The 23034-nt window shown below is 40.7% G+C and overlaps 2 protein-coding genes across 3 annotated transcripts in view; both read left to right on the plus strand.

Annotated features, from left to right (window-relative positions):
• Positions 1-100: 100 nt before the first annotated feature.
• On the plus strand, positions 101-6806 carry LOC6040885. The gene is given in 11 exon segments (XM_038260531.1): positions 101-466; positions 741-840; positions 912-1020; positions 1480-1807; positions 1810-3110; positions 3633-3989; positions 4045-4612; positions 4615-4786; positions 4945-5243; positions 5298-6257; positions 6260-6806. Coding segments are annotated over 11 exon segments (4806 nt in total). The 5' UTR covers positions 101-285; the 3' UTR covers positions 6691-6806.
• A 4008-nt stretch (positions 6807-10814) lies between these two features.
• The window catches only part of LOC6040887 (atlastin), a 35022-nt gene continuing 22802 nt past the window's right edge, over positions 10815-23034 (plus strand). The window contains exon 1 of one of the 2 annotated variants that reach the window (XM_038260929.1): positions 10815-11200. The gene's annotated coding sequence lies outside the window, so the exon portion shown is untranslated. Of the gene's footprint in view, positions 11201-11855; positions 11961-23034 lie in introns of those variants that run through there. The other variant, XM_038260935.1, reaches the window with a different exon arrangement.

Consider the following 23034-nt stretch of genomic DNA (forward strand, 5'->3'; position numbering starts at 1 on the left):
AAAAAACACCAAAAATTGCATTCCCCATAAATTCCCACCTATTTGGAGCGCCACAACTAACAATCTTGGGCCACTCATGACAGGTCAAACCGCGCCGAGCTGTCACTCGTTTTATAGCATCGTCATCGTGCCGATGTTATGTGTGCAAACAAGGGTTGTGAAAATTACGCGTTCAATCGATTATCTCAAGTGAAAAGTCCGCGGCTACCGTGAGATAACGCTAGTTTGAATCAAAAGAATCACTCGTTGAGCATTTTCCCAACCCGACAACTGAAAAGTGACGTCATGTCGCGCAAATGTGCCGTCCAAGGCTGTGACACCCTGTACGACCAGGACCCGACCAACGCCGAATCGCACAGCTATCTCGACGCCGTGGGACCGTCCGGCCCGTGGTCGGTTTCGGGCATCAACGTCACCCCGTCGAGCTCCAAGGAGATCTTCATCTGCAAACGACACATCGAAACGGGTAAGCGAGAGTTTTGTTTACAATCGATTATGGCAAAGTCGGGGCCGAAAAAGTCCTACCAGCTTTGTCAAATGACAGCCGCACAGGATGCGCGCATTGCCGTTCCCATCTTTTCGAGCGTGACCTTGGCGGTCAAGTGACAGCGCCGAAGCTGTCAAACTGGCAATGCATTCCGCAAGCGGCTTAAACTCTAGCAAGCGTCTCAAGTGTGTTTTGTGATATATTTTTTATTAATCAATCGATGTAATTAAACAATTTTCGCATCTTGAACTAGCTAAACGCAAGGTGCAACCGCCGACCAAGACGATGGCAACGATGGCACGACCCGAGTACAGGATAGGGCCGTCGTCGAGTGATGCGAGTGCTGCGTTACCGTAAGTCACCGATGGCTTGAGAGAAAACATGGGTGGGTGATTAATAAGGACCTTGTGTTTTTTTTATCTAGGGGGTACTGTCGGCTCTGCTTGACGGAGGATGGTCCGATGGTGGTACCGAAGGAGGCTAAAGTTTTCCAACAGTTGGCCATGAAGATCACTGCTTGTCTGCAGATTACGGTATGTTTTGTTTGTATTTTTATTTTGTTTAAAGTTTGGATGTTTGAGGGTAGAGTTTTTTCAAGTTTTCTATGTAAGTTTTTATTGATTTCTTTTTTCGTAGAAATTTGTGATTGATTTATATTTGCGTTTAAAAAAATCCCAGCTACTTTAAATAAAAAAATTGAATAAGAAATAGAATTAACTTTATTTTTTTTTATTTACTGAACATAAAAAGATCATGTACATAAACTAATTGTCCGTCATAAATAAAAAGTCAACAATAAGCATTTATACTTTTAAAAATCCTTATTTGCAATTTTGCCGTAGACAACAATGCGATTAAAAAATCTTTTCTCAAGAAACATATTTTTGAATATTATCACTGTCTTTCCCCAATCTGAATGGAGAAATGAATTGTAAACTCCTTTTGAACTTGACAGTTGAAGAGTTTTAAATTATTTGCTCATTTTTTCGCAGGTCTCTATCGACGAGCTGCGCAACTCGCTGATATGCAAAAAGTGCTACGAAATGCTGGAACAATCGTACCAGTTCCGGTTGCGTTGCTCTCGGTACAACGTTTACCTGAAGATGCGCAAATCGCTGGATCCGGACAGAAGTCAACCGCTGCGTTACAAGGAAAACTGGTATTGGTACTCGTGCCTAGGAAACAACCTCAGGTCCGTGTACTGGGGTTGCAGCGTGGTCTGCTGTCCGGCGTACATCATTACCTATCCGAGTGGAAAGGTGTTTGAAAACTTTGCCCGACATCAGCACAAACAGAAGCTGGACGAGGTCCGGGTGGTTTACGGAGCGGGGAGTTTATCTACGACGGATTCCGGTACAGCTTTGACATGATCAACACCAACCGGACGTTGCAGTTCAGCTGTCGCAGCTTGAACGACCCGTACAAGAAGTGTGGCGCGACGCTGACATCGAACGATAAGAGCGAAGTATTGAGTTACACTGAGCATAACCATCCGATGGAAACGATTTTGGAGTCTGCGCTACGAGAATCGGGAACGCATGAGAAGCGCTCGGTGACCATGATCCGAGGGCAACATCTTGAACTGGTTGTTTGTCTTGGGTTTTGGTACGGCACCATGGCCGATCATAGCCGAATCTCCAATTGGGATTGCATTCGGCCAAACTGTACCGGATCGATCACCATGACCGATGGCGTTATGCAGCTTCATGGCGGACACAACCACACGCCTGTTTGGCTCAAGTGGGGCGCTGCGGCCACCAAAGCAGTCGAAAATAAGGTACCGATGGTCATGAAGATCGTAAACTCTTCAGCCCCAAAACAGCAGCCACCACAGGCCAAGAAACAATCACCGCCGGTGCATGTGGTCAAACCGAACGCCAGTCAGCCGACAGGACAGATTTCCGTTCGAAGCGTCGTTTCTTTGTCCCAGGTGCCAAGCCCGGTGAACGTTAAGCTCGAGCAACCGGAGCCGCAAAACCGCGAGATCACAATCAAGGGAGAAATCATCGATCCAGATTACACGGAGTTGGAAACATCCGAACAGGAAGCCGTCGAATTCGTCCTGGAAAATCCCAACGTTCCGCTAATCGTAACAACGGCCAACATCGCCAATCACCAACCCAAACCGCAGGCTGTCGGCGGCACCATAATGATTCGTCAGAACCACCCAATCAAAATTGTCCGACCAGCTCCTCCCCCCGAACCCGTCTTCAAGCGAGTTGTACCCGTCCAGCCAGCTGCCAACCCGGCGCCCCCGATGCCCAAAATCCTCAACGTCATGTCCCTGTCCGACCAGCCCAGAGCCGTTCCCGTGCCGGAACCGCTGGTGCTCACCAAGAACGAAGACGAGCCCGGCGGCGAGGAGGAAGACGAAGCCGAGACCATCACAGACGAAGTGATGCCGGACTCCGGAACCGTTCACCGCTCGCAGCAACCTTCGCCGGAGGCGGAACCATCCGGCGGTGAGTTGCGTCCGATGATGCTGGTCTCGTCCGGGTCGGTAACGAGCGACAACACGCTCAAGGTAACCGCGCTGGACCAGTTCTCAATGGAGGAGTTGGCCGCGGAGGAGCAGGAGGATGTGCAGCAAGAGGGCGAAACAGCGAGTGCCCAAGTGGATGAGGTGAGTTTCTTTTTCTCAAGTGCGGTGTGAATGCTACAAGGATAACCATTATGACGAAGAACTTTAGAACTTGAATAGCACGTCCCGTAAGAGCCCTTAAGACGAAGTTTTTCGTCAAAAATTAAATATTTTGTCGTCTTCGTGCTGTGTTGACACACGCTCATAATAATTTGTTCAGTAATGTGACACCAAGGCCATAATTTTGGCAAGTTTGTGTTGTTTTGGCGTTTGTTGAGAGTACATAAAAAATGAGGTTAAAACGCTCCTACGGCTCTCACGCTTTCTAACGATGATTTTTGTTCGTGTCAAATGACATTTGCTGTTTTGACGTTACACGCTAAACATTGTTTACTATCTTTCTTAAATAATTTTAAATGAGTTTGCATTTATGCATTTTTGATTTATGCTCATTATGTCATGCTACAATTTCGTTACGCTTACACGAATAATTTTAAATTAATTCAGGAAATGTGGAACAAAATTTGAGTTATTTTTAAACCATAATCACCAACCGTTTCCCAGGACGACCTGTGCGACCTGATGGACGACGAGGAAATTCCGGCCATCATCCCGGTTGACATTCAGCTGTACCAGGCCACATACACGTCCCCTCCTCAACCGACCTATAACAAGCCCGCAGCGTCTGAACAGCCAAAGCGACTGTCCAACAGTGCGCTGTCCGGGAAACCATCTGTCAGCAGCGCTGTTCCGGCATCGACGAAGATCGCTGCCAGACACTCGCTACCAGCCCCGGTACAGCACAAGACTGCACCCCAGAAGAGTGTCATTGCACTGAAGCGACCTCTGCATCCGATAGCCAAGGTCGCCAAGTTGAACGATAAAGAGCCCGTCAAAAGGATCGGCTCGAAGGTGTTCCAGGTACACAATCCTTTCAGAATTTCGAGAATATGTGTTTTATTTTTTTGTTTTATAGATACACAACACAACCATCAAGAAGTTCAAGGCCGATAGTACGACAACTCCGCAGAAACGCCCTGTCGTATCGGTGTCGCAAGCTAACGCTTCGGCAAATAAGGAACCTCCAGTGGATCCGATAGCCGTTGCAACCGAACCTCACGAGCTGATCGACGCCAACCAGAACAGCGAGGCTGCTCCGAAAAAGCAAACGGTTACGCTCGTAAAGCCGATGCAGCGCCAGCTAAAGGCGGTGGCGGCCAAACCGACCCCAACAAAGCCGAACGAACCAAACGCCAAAACCGTCCAGCTAGTTAAGCTACAAAAGTCCGAACAGATGCTCAATTACGAGGGTCACCTGTACAAGATCAAGTGGAGCAACGACAACTGCTTCTACTGGGACTGTATGCTGCGGGAGCAGGTTAGCTGTATGGCGATTCTCGAGACTCCAAGCGAGGCGGCAGCCTCCGGCCAATGGGTGCGGCACGGCACGCACAACCACAAGATCCCGAAGCCGATTGCCAACGAGGACTCGAGCGGACGGTACCAGATGTTCAACGCAAACACGGGCATCACCAAGATGAAGCGTCTCCGTTGCGGACGCTGTCGGCGGTTGAAATTGAGGAACAGAAGGGCCGAATGATGTATCTCAAGAAGAATAAGCTGCTTTCGTACTCGGTCACGAAGACCGATGCCAAGTTGGTACTGAATTACGCCAATTTTATCTACGACTTGCAGCTGGAACAGGAAACAGGTTTCAGGTGAGTTCCCATCTTTTATTCAATGATCTTGTCAAACGTCAAAATGGTGCATGCTTTTTAAACAAAGGTGGCAGAGCGCGCTAACTTTTGTTCTTGATTAATGAAACCATCCGTGGCAAATGCTTTTGCTTTACTCAAGTTCCCGTACCTTCTTCCAGATGGAAGTGCACCACGTGCCCGAGCATGCTGGATACGGACGAGAAGTTCAGCATCGCCAAAACGGTGGGCGAGATGCACAACCACGGGCCGAAGGTGCCGGTCATTGATTTGGCCGTCGACGAGACGACTGTTGCTGCCGGTACGGAACCTGTTCCCTCGTTGGATTCGACGACACCGGTGGTGATCAGTAGTCAGGAGGGGACAAGCGAGAAAGAGGACGAGCAAATGGCTGAATCTGAACGGGAAGACAAATCAAATGACCAAGATCCGCTGAGTGAGCGCGCGTCGGATGCTTCAGGTAAGACGAGCGAGAAAAGGAAAAAAGTTCTGAAGAAGATTAAACGCGTTGCAGACTACTTGGAACAGAGGAATGAATCGGCTGATGATGACAGTTCGAGGCAGAGTGAGAAATCCGACTCGAAAAAAACGCAGGACATTCCGAAGAAGGTAAAACGAGTTTCGACCGAGGACGTTGTTGCGACAGAAGTCGTGCATGTATCAGAACGGGAAGACGGTTCCGATGATGAAGAGATGGTACTGGATTCGTTTAGTGGTCAATTAATTTCACTCAAAGAACTGAGACGTAAGGAAATTATTGCTAAGGAGGAAACAGTAAAGCAAAGAAAGATGACTGAAAAGATGAAGCGCTTGGAACTAAAGAAACCTGCTCCGGAGGAGAAATCCGACGACGAAGAGTTGGTGTTGGATCCATCGAGTGGTCAACTTATCACAAGGCTGGACATGAAACGACAAGCAAACCGAGCAGCTTTGTTGGGTGATTTGGAAGATCAGGACGATGACGCTACGGTGTTGGATCCGTTGACAGGCGAATTCAAGAGACAAGGTGATCTGAGCTCGACAATAACGACAATAGCGGCGGAACCAATGGAGACCGAAGAAATCAAAGAGCTCAACCCAACCAAACCTCAAGAAGAGCCTCCCAAAGAGGACTTTGAAGAGCTTCTTTCGGCGAACAAGACAGTAGAACCAGCTGAGGTCGTGGAACCGCAGAAGAGTCCACCAAAGCGGATGAAGAAGGGCTCTGCGGCCATGCTCAAGCTGATTGCCGAGCTGCATCAAAGCTTGCTGAAGGCAGATTCGGAACGGAACTTTGAGGTGATTCCCAGACCGGAAAATACCTGCTGGATCAAATTCAACGAGTTTCCTTACATGCTGGAGAAGCTACAAACCAACACATCGCTCTGGTGTTGTGCGCTTCCGCCGCAGTACGCATGCCGTAGCAAGCTGGTCCTGGACGATTCCCGTAAAACGGTAACGACGAGCTACGCTTCGCACTGCCACGCGGCCAACCTCAAGATATGTTCGACGCTCATAAGCCCGAGGAGGAGGGTGAAATACGCGACACTGACCAGGAAGAGCCTCGCAAGTACACCTTCACCAAGCAGCCGGACTTTGTCTACCAACTAAAACTGGACGACGACTATCTGTACAACTGCTTGACCATCTCCAAGACCGGCGTCAGCTGCTGGAGGTGCGCATCGCGACAGGAGCACAACTGCAAAGCGATGGTCACAATGCAGGGCGATTTCGAGTCGATGACGCGGAATCGGTTCGCGCACTCTCACGGGGTTCCTGGTGCGGCAGATGAAGAGGAAGACGTCAGGGGCGCTGAAGCGGGAGAGGGAATGACCGAAGAGGAGACGGGTTCGAAGGGAAAGCGCGAAAGTGTCGGTGAGGAGGATGGAGAGGCCAGCCGGAAGAAACGGAAGCGGCAGACGCTCTGATTGGACGGGGGTCGAGTAGGTTGTGACTTTATCGATCATATGGACCTTGTACATAAAGAAAGATCTTAAATTTTACCTTGGATACATGTTCAGCAAATAAAATTATTCCAAAATCATTTTGCGTGTATTAATTTTTTAACCGAAATACCTTCCGGAAAAATCCGTTTCAACGGCCAAAAAAGAGATCTCCAAAAACGGCGCCATTCGTAAACCACGAGTACCTTTTTCAAGAAATTACATCCTATTAGTCTTTAGTCAAAACAATCAAATATTCTGGTGGCGTAGAAGCACTACGCAACGATGTTCGGAATGACAGCGTGCTTGAAAATATTATTTTTTTGCAGTTTTTGATTTTATTTCCTTCAAATATTTTTTAACGTCGATGAAAATAAACAAAGTGTGGCAATCGCATAAACGAATCGAATGATGTATAAATCATAACGGCTGAGTTAATTTTTCATGTTTTTCCTCAAATTTATCAAAAAGATCTTTTGAAAAACTGATTTAAATATGATTTATTTGATTGATAATGCTCCTTATGTGTGTATTATTGATAGAACAAACTATTAGAGTCATATTATAGCATAATTACAATAATTTTCTCAAAAAATTGCCAGTTATCCGAATTTTTCCAAAAAAATCAAAAAAATCACCAAAATGCATTTTTAAGGTCAATATTTTGGTCAAAGGGGAAGAAAAGTAAAGTTTAAACACTTTTACATAACATTTCATCATTACTTTTAACTTTTGCAACATTTAACTCTAGTTATCAAAAATATCGATCATCTTTTTAGAAAAATCGTTTAAATAAAATACCAGTCACACTTTGCAATACCCCACTTTTCTGAAAATGCTTGATTTTTCATCATAAACGCGATTTTTCCCTAAAAACTGCTCAAACTGTATGGGGGCTGTCATTCCGAACACCGCTGAAACAACAGCGAACCTAGCGGAAAAAACGTCGTCGAATTCTTCAATTAGTCTTTAGTCAAATCAATCAAATATTCGGGGTTTTACTGTATTATGTTTGACACACCATTAAATTTACCAAGGTTCTTAGATCTTTCGTGGAAATATGAAAAAAAAAAAACGGATAGGAGATTTTAAACTTGTAAGCAATACTAAAACACGTTGAAAATAAACACAACAGTGACAAATTAAAACCAAACGTTTACAAAACTAATTAAATTTAATTTAAACTAGAATTTTTAAAAGGTCCAACAACGGCCTTGAGTCAGGAATATTAAAAAAAAAAACATCTAAAAAGCAAAAAAAAGCTTGTTGAACCCATGATTGGACGTTTAAAAAAAATCTCCAGAACTTGTTTTTTTTTTCTGAGAACTAAGATTTTATATTATTTTTGAAGTTCATTACAATATGAAGAATTAGATGTATAAAGTTATTTAAGATAGGATTTAAAGTATTTTAATAATTTTATTCATTGCACTGGCAAGTCTTGAGCCAGCTAGTTCACTTGCATTCACGCTCTTCAAAATATTTTATTTCTCCTCGACGTGAGCTAATTAACTTCTCGCGAATGGGTCCCCCCGCGGGGAAAAAATCCGTTCCGCGTACGCGTAATCCGTTCATCCAGCCGGGTCAATCGCGAAGTGCTTCCCCGGGCCGAATCACGAAAACCACGGATACTTCAAGGCGGACCTGGTCACCATCTGTTTTCATTAACAGCAAGGTGAATATCCCGGATCCGACGAAGCTACACGCATCCTACGTACCTCGAAGCCCAGTCCAAACACGTGCAAAGACGTCCCAAGGTGCCCAGCAGAAAGCAGGTTCGTCCGGGGAATCCTCCGGTGGTAATCCAGCTTCATCGAAATCTACGCTCCTAACCTCAAACACGTACGGTGTTTTGAGTGACGAGAGTGGTGATGAAGGCAACGACGACGACGACAAAAAGCAGCAGAACGATGAAGACAACGCGATGGCCACAGAGGACCATGCGAACGCGAAAAATAAAAAACAAGTGCCTATTGTTATTCCCGATTATCCCGGCGCAGCGGTGCACAATTTATTGTCTCGGGCTGGCTGTGAGTTTGAGTTGCTCATCTTGAAGAACAGCGTTCGTGTTGTCACACTTAACCGTCCAATGTACGAAAAAGTGTTGACCGTGCTAAAAGATGATAAAGTTCTGTACTATTCGTACCAGCCGCGTGACGAAGTCCCGGTGAAAATAGTACTAACGGGATTCATCCCAGTGAACCCGGCAGAGCTAGCAGAAGTGTTAGCGGATTATGACGTTCAACCCCAGGAGATTCGTGTTCTGTCGAGAACCGAGACGGTTACAGGCGAACACGTGCTTTACCTGTTAGTGTTCGACCGGGGTCGGTAAAACTTCAAGACCTTCGCCGGATTAAAACGTTGGACGGATTCGTGGTAAGCTGGAGGTACTTCACCAAGCGGTCGTCCGACGCAGCCCAATGCCACCGATGCCAACGCTTCGGTCACGGTTCTCGCAACTGCACACTGGCCCCCAAGTGTGTCAAATGCGGGGAGGCTCACCTCACGGACCAGTGTTCGTTGCCCCGGAAATCGAGCCTGGGGAAGTAACAACGCCGAGAGCACCAAGGCTCAAATCAAGTGTGCAAACTGCGGACAGAACCACACAGCAAATTTCCGTGGATGCACGGTGCGAAAGACCTACTTGGACGTGCTGGAGAAGCAGCGGAAGAAACCAGCCAACCGTCAACTCCCAAAACCAAGTGCTTCGACGGCTCAAGGTACGACGCACCCACCTGGGTGGGGCGTTCCTACGCTAGTGTGACCGCTTCCGCAGGCGGACCTACCACGAGTCCCGACACTGCTCCCGATGGTGCTGATCTTTTCACCCTTACGGAGTTCCTTTCGTTGGCAAGGAAATGTTCTCCCGTTTCCGAGCTTGCCAGAATAAGGAACAACAATTCATGGCCCTTGGGGAACTGATGATAAAGTACGTTGGAGCTAAGTAAATTACTTCGACGTTTATAAGACCCACGACACCAGGGCGACCTGGTTAAAAATTGCACTCTAGATATAAGTATTTCCTTTTCCTATCCCCTTTCTAAAGCAATATTAGTAGGTTTTTTTGTTAGCTTTTTCCTGCTCCCGATAACGCTTCTTCCAAACTTAAAATTATCAATTGATGTTCATGTGTTAATTTATAGTTGTAAGGACATCCATAACTCTATAATCTGTAACTAAGACACAAAATCTGTAGATGATAAGTACAAAATAAACAACAAATTGAAATTGAAATAATAATTTTATTAAATAATCAAACTAACTATTTTACTTGTATGCAAGATTCGTTCAGCGTGTGCACAATCGAAATCGTAACAGCCGTCACTCAATCGTCACAGCTGTCAGAAGTAATTCCTAGTGTTCACATTTGGAAAGGACGTAATCGCACCGCATCGCGTAATTTCTGTTACACCCTTACCAAAAATCATGATTTTTTGAGTTCCAAATCCCACTTTTCATACGATTTTTTGAGTTCAACCCATATAACCATTTTTATGGTTGTAGTACCTGAACTCAAAAAATCGTATGAAAAGTGGGATTTGGAACTCAAAAAATCATGATTTTTGGTAAGGGTGTACTTTTAAACTTTTGAAGTTGTAACTCCAATGTAACTCAATTGAATCCAAAAAGGCCCATTTCGGGGCTTATTTATATGTGGGATTTATTTATTGTTAAAAATTTCCAATGAACAATTTTTTTTAATTTACAGATTTAAAGCTTATTGTAGGTAAATAATATCGTTTTCTTAAGAACAATAAAATTCCAGTTGAAATTACTCTAAAAATATTTTCAAACTTAACAATGTAAATGATCCAAAAATGAGCCAAACATCTGGAGTTTTTTTAAAGGACCAATAAACCAAATTTTCAGTTTTTGCTTTTTGGGTGTTTTTCAATACCCCTGACTCAAGGCGGTTCTTAAAACACCCAAAAAGCAAAAACTGGAAATTTGGTTTATTGGACCTTTTCAAAAAAAAAAAAAAACTCCAGAAATGTGGATTTTTGTAAACGAGTAGTCTGGTCTTAAATTTTTGCTCCCAGCCTGCTACGCCCCTTTCAAAAACCTCCCCCCAAATTTTCCTCCAACTGACAGTTTTTGCGTCGTCGTCGTCGGAGTTTGACAGACAAAGCAAATCAGTCAGCAGCAGAGGCCTGGCAGTTCGATTCCAAATTGCGAGTTCCGCGGAGGTCCGCACATCGAAATTCGGTCCGAGAACGACGAGAAAAAAAAAGTGGCCATCGGCAGTGTGTCCCAGGTGCGCCGTGACCGCAAAAAGACGAATATTCCGATCGTTTCGCGTGTGCTGTTGCGCTGAATATGTAACGCGAATAGTTTTGAATTTTTCCAACAATTTTTTTTATTTTGTTTTTCGTGTTCCGTCGACGACGAGTTGGAAGGTTTTTTTTTCGGTTCTTTTCTGGGTGGTGATTTTTGGCTGCGTGGAGAAGGCCACATTGGACGGAGGAGCACTGGGAAAAAGAATCGAGTTCAAGTGGTGAGCTAATTGCGCTGAGAAATCCTTTGGCCGTCGTCGAAAGGGGAATCGGGAAATTGCAACACCCAATCGAAAAAAAAAAAACGCAAGTGAAGGCCAGATTTGGCAAGAAAAAGAAACAAAGCAAGTGAGAGGTCGATTCCGGAGGTGGGCGCGAGGGAAAGAGGCGGACAGGGGGGGTTAGTGTGGTGGAATCGGGGTCACTTTATGGCACCTTCGAGGTGCACCTCATTAAAGTGTCGAAGTGTGCTGCCTGCGGAGTTGAAGAATCGAATCTGCCCTGCCTATGGGAAGTTCCAAAGGTCGAAGCACTGATAACAATCTTCCCCCCGCGAGAGAGTTTTATCAAGATTCCATCACCCTGCCGCCTGTTCCCGATTCCGTGTGTCCGTGTCTGTCGAGGAAGGCGGCCCCCCTCAAGGTGGTGTGAGTTTTTGAGTGAGAGCAAGCAAGAGCGAGAGAAAGAGCAAGGAACCAGATCCAAAACAGACACACGGCAAGACAGCGAAGAACAGGATTCCCCGCCCGCCACACCACACTCGAAGAGTCTTGGCGGCTGACACGTCGACGTTGGCTTGTTGGCTGGCCACAGCTACTCCGACTTGAAACTGAGCCAAATCAAGGTGTGTTGTGTTGGTTCGCTGCAGAGCGCAGCGTTTCGCAACCTCCTCTTCGGCGATTAATCTGCGCTACGTGTTGGCAAAACCGGAGATTTGTTGTGGTCGCGGTGCGCAAACTCGGCGAGGTGGCCTGGAGTCAGGTTTGTGGGGCGGTTGGTTGCTGGGAGGGGTGGAAGCAAGCGAAGTGAAGAGGGTATGTTGCGCCTTGTTATTGTTTGTTTTTGCTGCTGGCCTGCGTTGAGGTCGATGCGTTTGGCTGCACGCACAATTCAATGTAAGAATAATCGGTGAAACGAGCTGATTAAGCGGAAATGTTCTTGACTTTGATCGAAATCAGAGCACACGATTTGCTACAGGTAACAGCACTTGATTATAGATCCTACATAACATGCTGAAGATACTACGTAAAACGTGGCAATCTTTTCTTGGAAGCCTTTTCATTTCGCTGAATAAAACAGTTACCATTCTTAGAAAGATTGATAAGGATATTGCAATTTCAATTTGACACAAAACTGGTTGAACACCCGGTAGGCCGACTATGCGTCTATGGCCAGTAAAACTACCAACAAAAGAGCTCGATCAAGTGACAACCTCTACGATTATCATTCAACACACGTTCCACATTGCATTTCATATGCAAATGAAGGCAAACACTTGTCGATGATCGAAACTATACTTTCCAAAAATGGAACTACCCGTGGCGACCTTCGAAAATGCACAAACGTTCAGGAATCTGAGATATTGTTAATAATTACCGCGCTCGAAAATCGCTTTCACTCGCACGAACGCCGCCCCCAAGTAAGAAGGCCCAGAATAGAACCGGTGTGTACCAACACCACGGACTCGGCGGCGTCGTTGCCGTTGTCGTGGAACCGCCCCGGGCTGTTCGAATTGTGACTATTTTCGTACCCTGGCAGTTAGCGTCACCGGCAGGATAGAACGCAGTGTTAAAATTTTGATGATTTTGTGGGAATTTTATCCCTGAAATGCAAAAAAAAAAAAACAATCTTTCACCTTTATCCTTTTATCCAAGACTTTCTTGCCCTTATAGACTTTGTAGTTACTGACATTTAGTTTACGATCATTTGGATCCAAACGTACCTAGGTCGTGATTTTTGAACGTTTAGCTCATCAGCACATTTGCGCGAAAAGATTTCCTTTTAGTTTTGACGCAATTTTTTGGCAAGAAAGTATCCTACGACGACACCTTCTCATTCAACGCCTACAGAGTATGTTTGACCTTTTCCAAGTCAGTTATTTCGCCAAACGGTGACGATTTGTTGCACGATTTGAGTATGTGTGTGTGTGTATGTATGAGTAGAGAACGTAATAGTATTATTACACACTTGGAACTTGGCTGCTTGTAAACCGGGTTCTAGGTCGGTAAACGTTAGTGTTGTTTCTAGGCTGTAGCCCCTTTAGTCTGTTCAAAGTTTCTGTTATGTGTTTTGTTTCTGGCGCGATGACTCCTTTTACGTAGACTGGCTTGTTTTCCTTTCATTTGTGACTTGTTATGAAATGAAGAAGCATAAATTAAGACTTTGGAGCGGAACTTCGGTATAATATTAATAGCTAAGACAATTATGTTTAGATTATGAGCAATTCCAGTCCAAAACAGGCATTTTAAGGTACTTTTTTACTCGACCCTCTCCGGTATCAACGCCATTTTTGAGGATATGAAACCAGCTGCACACGAGAATGGCATTTGAGAAGGGCCTAAGTTATTAAAAAAATGTATTTAGTAAATTGAATATTCCTGTACCTCAAAAACGTTCCACCGTACCAAACAGTAATCAAAGACAAGCTAGTAGGATTTTACGGGCTTTTGAAAAAAAAAATACGCGCCGCTTCAATGAGATTGTTTGATTTTTGAGCAAAAAATTAAACGAAAAATAATCGTGGAAACACCTTACCCATGATTTTTTTTTCTTTCAAAATTTTTGGCTAAAAGCCTCACAAATAGTGCAACTCTAAAAAAACAAAGTTTATTTACTAAATCTGTTTTTTATGTGTCTCCAAACAATTTTACATAAAAGTCTCCATATTGAACATTGTCCTAATTCCAATCCTTGTTAAGATAGGTTTAGGTTTATTTTTAAATATATTGAAAGTAAAAAAACTATGATTTTGGCAATTTTGTGTGGTTAATGGCTATAAGTGAGACTTGATTTTTCAGTCTTGAAAACATTTCTACCGAAAAGCTCGTCCGAAGGCATTTTGTGCGCTAGAACTCAGGGTGATGCAAAAGCTGTTGCTGAAGATATAAATAAAGAAAAAAAATATTTATGAATATTTGTCTTACTCAAATAATTTATAATTCGTAGGTATGTGCAAAATTAAATTTGCAATCTAAAACGACTCCCTTTTTTAACGCATCGTTTTCAAGTTATAGGCATTGTAAGATGAAATTTTTAGATTTCTTTTTAGTCTTTCGTAATTTATGTAAGTATTTACGAAGGAAAAACACCAGATGCGAAAAATATTTTCGAAGAGCTAAGCAAATTTCCTTCAATTTCCATTTTTTTGTTTACTTTGTTGATCGAGCTACCTTTGTGATACAGCCGCGTGAAGTTGAAATTTCGTGAAAAATTGGGTTTTCTCAGTGTTATCTAATTAGACCTCTTTTTTTCAATTCGCGATAATGCCTCGAAAACTATTAGTTCGATTTTCAATGTTAAATGTGTTTTTTTTTAATTTCTGCTCTTTTCTTTTTTTCTTATTTTGAAAATCAAGCTCAGCATATGAAATCGTCAAACATAATTTGCATTACATTTCTAAATTTTGCAGAAAATGCCTCGGAATGCGTTTCCTTCGTGAAGTATTTTAAAATTACAAAAAATGGTGCAAATTATCAAAACAAGTTTAAAGTTATTTTAAATTGTAAATTTGTTTAGAGAAATTTTATGCCTTGAAATTTAGTTTGACAATGTTTTAGATTTTTTTTATATTGAACCGGTACAACTATTGTACCGGTTTGGCTGAATCGTTTTGATTTTCATACAAAATGACTTCATGCAATTTGATGAAGTTTGATATGTCGGATGATAGATTTTGTGATAGTAATGTTAAACCGGTACAACTTTTGTACCGGTTGGGTGAACCGGTTTTGCTGAATCGGTTTGATTTTCATACAAAATGACTTTTCATGCAATTTGATGAAGTTTGATATGTCGGATGATAGATTTTGTGATAGTAATGTTGAACCGGTACAACTTTTGTACCGGTTGGGTGAACCGGTTTTGCTGAATCGGTTTGATTTTTATAAAAAAATGACTTTTCATGCAATTTGATGAAGTTTGATATGTTGGATGATAGATTTTGTGATAGTAATGTTAAACCGGTACAACTTTTGTACCGGTTGGGTGAACCGGTTTTGCTGAATCGGTTTGATTTTTATAAAAAAATGACTTTTCATGCAATTTGATGAAGTTTGATATGTTGGATGATAGATTTTGTGATAGTAATGTTAAACCGGTACAACTTTTGTACCGGTTGGGTGAACCGGTTTTGCTGAATCGGTTTGATTTTTATAAAAAAATGACTTTTCATGCAATTTGATGAAGTTTGATATGTTGGATGATAGATTTTGTGATAGTAATGTTAAACCGGTACAACTTTTGTACCGGTTGGGTGAACCGGTTTTGCTGAATCGGTTTGATTTTTATAAAAAAATGACTTTTCATGCAATTTGATGAAGTTTGATATGTTGGATGATAGATTTTGTGATAGTAATGTTAAACCGGTACAACTTTTGTACCGGTTGGGTGAACCGGTTTTGCTGAATCGGTTTGATTTTTATAAAAAAATGACTTTTCATGCAATTTGATGAAGTTTGATATGTTGGATGATAGATTTTGTGATAGTAATGTTAAACCGGTACAACTTTTGTACCGGTTGGGTGAACCGGTTTTGCTGAATCGGTTTGATTTTCATACAAAATGACTTTTCATGCAATTTGATGAAGTTTGATAAGTCGGATGAATGTATTTCTCAACAAAAAAATGTTTCTACTGTTTTACTAAAGTTAGTACAATATCAATAAAAGTTTATCAAACTTTTGAAGAAAAAACAAAACATTTTGAAATCAATTTAAAGAAAATATAGTCTTGTCGATTTATTTGTTTGCATTTAAAACAAAAATAAATAATAAGAAATGGTTTTTACCGTTGTTGTACATAAAAAATTGCGTAGGGCATCAGGACCCTTTTATTTAGGCCAAGGAACTCCCATGAAAAATTCCATATCGGAGAACCCTTGATCCTGGATCCAGCTGAATTGACTTGGAATCGTCCACCTCCCCCCCTTCAATCACCCACCATCAGACAAGCCAACAGCCAACTCAACACAAAACTGTTCACCCAATGACTTCCGCGTCATTCGACAGGCAGAACGTTTTTATTTGCGCCAACTCACGCTCTTCCACCACACACGCATTGATGACGCTCTCTCTCACTCTGTTTGTACCTACCTGATGTACTTAGTCACTGTGTTTAGTGTGTCAGCTTGTGGTGGGTTGGTGCTTGCTCGCACGTTTTAACTTCCAACGTGGTCGTCTGAATTTGGATTGGGTTTCTTTTAAAACTGTTGATCCTTTTACTTATTTATTTATTTCTGATTTTTATTTTTAAACTTCTTTTAATATGAATGTTTCACAGTGAACACATCTCTCATCCTGTTTTTTTCTTCTTTGCAATTTGCCGGTATTGCGCACTAATGACACAAAACGACTGATTCGACCAACTTCATTCACCTGTTTCTCTTTCTCTCCACAACTTCTTCGGCTTCTTACTCACTTAGCAGTTTTGCCCATTCAGCTCACCTCCAGCAAAACAATGCTGATTGCCAGCGTCGAGAGTTCGAGTCCGAAAATTACCACTCAATCACGCCACACTAATCCTGCCCCAAAACGCGCCCAGCTCAGCCAGCCAGTGGCGCTCCAACCGAAACTGGAAGAGGCTCTCCGATAACATTTTTTTTTTGCTGCTACGCGTTCGATAACGTGGCTGCTGATCAAAGGCTAACATTTGGTGTGAAATTCGGAAGCCACCACGACTCTGTTCAAAGCTCTCTGCCTTATTAGGAAATGCAATTTATTTATCTCCTGTATTTACCGATAAGTTTTTTACAGGTTTTTCCTTTCTCACTACTTACAATACTTTTAAATTGAATACATTTATTACAGGTATTTTTTTATATTTCCAATTATATTTCAAAATCGCTAGCACTAATTAAACGATGTCGTTATTGGTCGGTTTTCTATCCAAAATCAGATTTCGGTCATTCGATTTTATTTGTATTTTTTAATCCGACTGAAACTTTTTTGGTGCCTTCGGTATGCCCAAAGAAGCCATTTTGCATCATTAGTTTGTCCATATAATTTTCCATACAAATTTGGCAGCTGGCCATACAAAAACGATGCATGAAAATTCAAAAATCTGCATCTTTTGAAGGAATTTTTTGATCGATTTGGTGTCTTCGGCAAAGTTGTAGGTATGGATACGGACTACACTGGAAAAAAATGATACACGGTAAACAAAAATTTGGTGATTTTTTATTTAACTTTTTGTCACTGAAACTTGATTTGCAAAAAACACTATTTTTATTACTTTTTTTTAAATATATTTTAGAGGACATCAAATGCCAACTTTTCAAAAATTTCCAGGTTGTGCAAAAAATCTTTGAGCGAGTTATGAATTTTTGAATCAATACTGATTTTTTTCAAAAAATCGAAAAATAGAAACACACCGTTTTCTAATGTCGATATCTCAGCAACTAATGGTCCGATTTTCAATATTAAAATATGAAACATTCGTAAAATTTTCGGATCTTTTCGAAAAAAATATTTCCAAAATTTATAAACCAGGACTAACAATTTTAAAAAAGCGTAATATTGAATGTTTGGGCCTTTTGAAAATATTTTTGTCGAAAAGATCCGAAAATTTCACGAATGTTTCATATTTTAACATTGAAAATCGGACCATTAGTTGCTGAGATATCGACATTAGACAATGGTGGGTTGTTTGGGTGAGACTTAGAAAACATCAATTTTCCTGTTTTTAAACCTTTGCATGGCAATATCTCATTAACTAAGGGTCGTATCAACAAAGTTCAAGAAAAAAAAATATAGAGAATTTTCTCAGCATTTCAAAAAAAAAAATTTCAAAAGTTTGCAAACATGTGCACTTATTTAAAAAAAAAATGAAAAACTTCGACTATTTTCTAAAAAGTCACCTAAAAATGGATTTAACTTCGAAACGGTGCACTTTATCAAAATTTCACTAAAGTACTTTTTGATGCCAAATTTGATTTTACATCAAAAAATTAAGTTGAAAAATTTTTGCGACCAATTTTTCGATTTTTTGAAAAAAATCAGTATTGATTCAAAAAATCATAACTCGGTCAAAGATTTTTTGCACAACTTGGAAATTTTTGAAAAGTTGGCATTTGATGTCCTCTAAAATATATTTAAAAAAAAGTAATAAAAATAGTGTTTTTTGCAAATCAAGTTTCAGTGACAAAAAGTTAAATAAAAAATCACCAAATTTTTGTTTACCGTGTATCATTTTTTTCCAGTGTAGTCCGTATCCATACCTACAACTTTGCCGAAGACACCAAATCGATCAAAAAATTCCTTCAAAAGATACAGATTTTTGAATTTTCATACATCATTTTTGTATGGCCAGCTGCCATATTTGTATGGAAAATTATATGGACAAACTAATGATGCAAAATGGCTTCTTTGGGCATACCGGAGGCGCTTAAAAAGTTACAGTCTGATTAAAAAATACAAAAATTAAAATTTAGGAAAAAAGACCGATTTCCTAGAGAATTGCTCATCTGGTCCCCTTCATTTTTTCAAATGTAAGATCAATAAAACTTCGTTTTGTTTTAAAGAATAATTTACATTATTACTGAGAAACAGGAACGACGGGTTGGCGTTTTCATAGAGCAATTCCAGCTCAAAACAGTAACCCTCTCCGATTTCAATGAAACTTTGTAGTCATGTTATCCTACGCTTATATAAGCCATTTTTGTGTATATGGAGCCAGTTTCACTCGATAATGACATTTGAGAAGGGCGTAAGTGTTCTAAATATTTTTGTTTTTCGTAATTTAAATATTGCTGTATCTCGAAGCCGTTGCATCGTATCAAAAAGTGGTCAGACGAACATGTAGGAAATTTGACGGGATTTCCGAAAAAAATACACTGAAAGAAAAAAACACTCCACTTTTATGAGATTTTTTAATTTTTAGGTTTAAAAGTCAAATTTGAAGGTGAGCGTACGATTTTTTTTCGTTCAATTTTTTGTGAAAATAGCCCAAGACGTTACAAAAAGACTCAAAAATGCAGGATGGAGCAACTCACAAAAAAAATGCAAAAATCATTTACTGAAAGTGTTTTTTTTTTCAAAATTGTTCTAAACTGTTTTTGGCAATTTCTATATGACAGACTTGATTTTTCAGTCTCGAAAATATTTTTACCGGAAAGCTCGACCAATTTCCCACAAGATTGTCTTTGACCACTTTTCAAAATAACTCGTCTTTTTGATGATTTAAGCTAATTGGTTACTATAGAGTAGTGCGAAGCTTGTGGGGACGCGCAGTCCTGTTTTTTCGTGTTATTATCCGTCTCTTTTGTGTCGCTGTTCGAGTGTAGGGGTGATTGGATTTCTTCTTCTTCTTTTTTAATTTTTTTAGTTCTCGCGTTCGTTGGCCGATGAATTTTATTTTTGTTCTCTTTATATAGTTTTCGATAGAAACGATCCGATTTTTGTTTTTTTGAGACAAGCAAGTCGTATTGCTGGATTAAGTCCTTTCCAGATTTTTAAAAATTTCAACCGATAAACAAATTGCTTATGGTCGCATCACCTACCACAGTGAATCCTGACCTCATACCCATCTTACTAACCCCTCAAAACTCATGTGATACTTTGTCGGAGACGCAGCCGATTTAGCGGTCCCATCACTCAAGTATCGGCTAACATTCCCATCCACTTCCCCGTGTCTTACCTCTGGTCGTGGCCGGCGTCGGTATTGATCAGCACGATAGGGACCTTTGAAAATTGCGAAGGGGTGATGATTGGTTCCTACTTTTCATCTGTGGTCCAATGTTTGGGGGTCCTGTTCAATAACGAAGTAGCAGCTACGAGTAGACACCAATGCTATGCTATGCTATGCTATTTAAGAGCGAGTCCACGAGCAAAGCATACCCATCTCGCATCGACCTCACCAATCTGCCTGAAATTTTCAGGGGTTGTTTGTACATATAAAACTAGCATTTGGTCAAAATATGAGCACTCTAGGTCAACGGAAAGTGGGGCAAATCGGGACACAAAGTTTGAAGGTTCAAAAACGTCAAAAATCGTAAAAAGGCTGTAACTTGGGCAAAATTCAATTTAATATCGAAATTCAAAATGCATCTGGAAGGGCTTATAAAATGCAACAAAATGCAGGGTAGAACATCCCAATTGGTTGAATCTGAAGGGAGTTATTGGCATTTTAGTGAAAAAATAGCACAATTTTCAAACTCAAATAAAAAAGTGTTCCATCCAGATATCAACTCGGTTCAACCTGCAGCTTGTAGGGGACATCTGGGACTACCATCTGAGACTAAGAACGCTTTGGGTAAGGCAGTTTAACATATTAAATAGACACTTTTACTTTTAGTGAATTTTTTGGTTGTAAATTTTTACTCCGGGGACCCCTTAGATCCCATTTTCTGATGATAATTTTATCATATTCGTGTTCCTGAGACAATTTCACAATAGAAACATGCATAAAAATGTTTATTTTCATCCATTTTAATCCTTTAAAAAATGAAAAATAAAAAAAACTTCGATTCCCATTTATTGAAATTCAAGTTCGTTTCCAAGGATACTAGATGACAGCAGAAAAAAAGCAGCATCTCAATTTTTTTAACATTCATTTTTTAAAGGGTTAAAATGGATGAAAATAAACATTTTTATGCATGTTTCTATTGTGAAATTGTCTCAGGAACACGAATATGATAAAATTATCATCAAAAAATGGGATCTAAGGGGTCCCCGGAGTAAAAATTTACAACCAAAAAATTTACTAAAAGTAAAAGTGTCTATTTAATATGTTAAACTGCCTTACCCAAAGCGTTCTTAGTCTCAGATGGTAGTCCCAGATGTCCCCTACAAGCTGCAGGTTGAACCGAGTTGATATCTGGATGGAACACTTTTTTATTTGAGTTTGAAAATTATGCTATTTTTTCACTAAAATGCCAATAACTCCCTTTAGATTCAACCGATTGGGATGCTCTATCCTGGATTTTGTTGCATTTTATAAGCTCTTTCAGATGCATTTTGAATTTTGAAATTAAATAGAATTTCGCCTAAATTACAGCCTTTTTACGATTTTTGACGTTTTTGAACCTTCAAACTTTGTGTCCCGATTTGCCCCACTCCCCTTTGACCTAGAGTGCTCATATTTTGGCCAGATGCTAGTTTTATATGTACAAACAACCCCTGAAAATTTCAGGCAGATTGGTGAGGTCCAAACGACGTCCCATACAAAGGGGTATGCCCTGTTCGTGGACTCGCTCTTAAGCTAATTGGTTACTATACTACACTGAAAAAAAATATAATGTTTTCAGTTATGAGCAATGTAATTAGCTTATATCTGTAAGCCCATACATCCAATTGAAATGTGGTCACGAGACGAGATGGCATTGCTGTGATTTTTTGAACAAATCGTAATTTTTCGAAAACGTTAAAAATGAAGTCAAAAGTGGTTTTTTCGCATATTTTTTCAGATGAACATAAAAATTCTTCAAAAGTGTACTGAACAGCAGCCGCGGGACCGTTTTAAGTATTGTATTTCAACGAAGTATTTTTCTGCAGAAATCCTTGATGAAACGTAAACCAAACTTTGTTTTGAAGTAAATTATTGTTAAAAATGTATGCAAAGTTCACTTTATAACATAGAAAGTTCCATAACCATGAAATACTAACGAAAACGAAAAGGGCACAATTGAACTTTTTTTCTGGTTTGGATTGAACATTGTTATGTGCCCTTTTTGCGTTTTTTGATTTTTTCCATAGGAAATTGTTAGCTATTAATCTGATTCTTGGAGGACATGTAGGGAGTGTACTAATGAATGGAATAGTGGAATAATCCCAAATGTTTACGTTTTGGTTTTGTGCCCTAATGAAATGTTTGGCTCGATTTACAGAAATAAAGACCCAAAAAGAATAAGTAGATTTACAGACAGCTGTTGGTTTCAACAAACCACTTGGACCACTTGAACTATGGAAACTAAGTCGTTACAAATTCTTTCAGTTTATAGTTAGGGAGCTTTCTTTTATAACTTAACGCAGTTGGTGGGAAGGGTGGTTGGAGGCCGTGTTACGCTCCATACAAAATTTTTAAAATTTGTAGGGAAATTTTTTACGAGGGGGGGAGACGGTCTTAAAAATCTGATTTTTTGCGTTACGTAATAAAAGAACGCTCCCTTATCGTTAGGGGTTATAAATCAAAAATGCAAACTTCAAATTCATCAAACGTACCCAATACCCTGCAAGTAGATACTGTTTTGGTTCATTGGTCCACCGCAGGGGAAAAAAAGGAACGCCGAGAGAGTGACGGAGAGGAACGACTCATCCCAAGCAGACAGACGAGATTTTATGGCTAAAAATAAAAATTAAATAACTGTTCCCAGCCGAGCGATGGCTTCCTTGAGTGCGCCTGAACGCAAAGATCAAGATGGTGGAGCCAAAGGTGAACCGATTCTTACTAATTTTCGTCAAACTAAGCTTTTTCGTCACTTTTGGAAGATTGTTTGCTCAATTTTATTTGAGCTCTTTAAAATTACTTTGAAATAGTCAAAAAAACACTTTATGAAAGCTCAATAACAACATCTTCAAATTTCAATTTGTTTTTCTTTCCACCTACTCAAACACATCTTGGCGTACACTATTTTGTAGATGTATCTATATTGCTTCTTCCCGAAGGTGTGTGTGTGAAGCACACTAAAATGATCAGTTCCCTCACTCACGAGCTCCGCTCAATCGCTGCTATTATTTCTAAATGGGATGGAAAAATATTCACTTTAGGTGGGCTCTATGACATCAACTGCAGGTTGGAATTCAATGGTTTTGGATTTAATTTATATCGTCACTTGATTTTTACCAATTAATTCTCTTTATTGTCTTAATTTGCACACCAGTTTTCTGGCACCTAATATGCGTGA

The sequence above is a fragment of the Culex quinquefasciatus genome, chromosome 1 (assembly GCF_015732765.1).
Source record: "Culex quinquefasciatus strain JHB chromosome 1, VPISU_Cqui_1.0_pri_paternal, whole genome shotgun sequence".
NCBI lineage: Eukaryota > Metazoa > Arthropoda > Insecta > Diptera > Culicidae > Culex > Culex quinquefasciatus.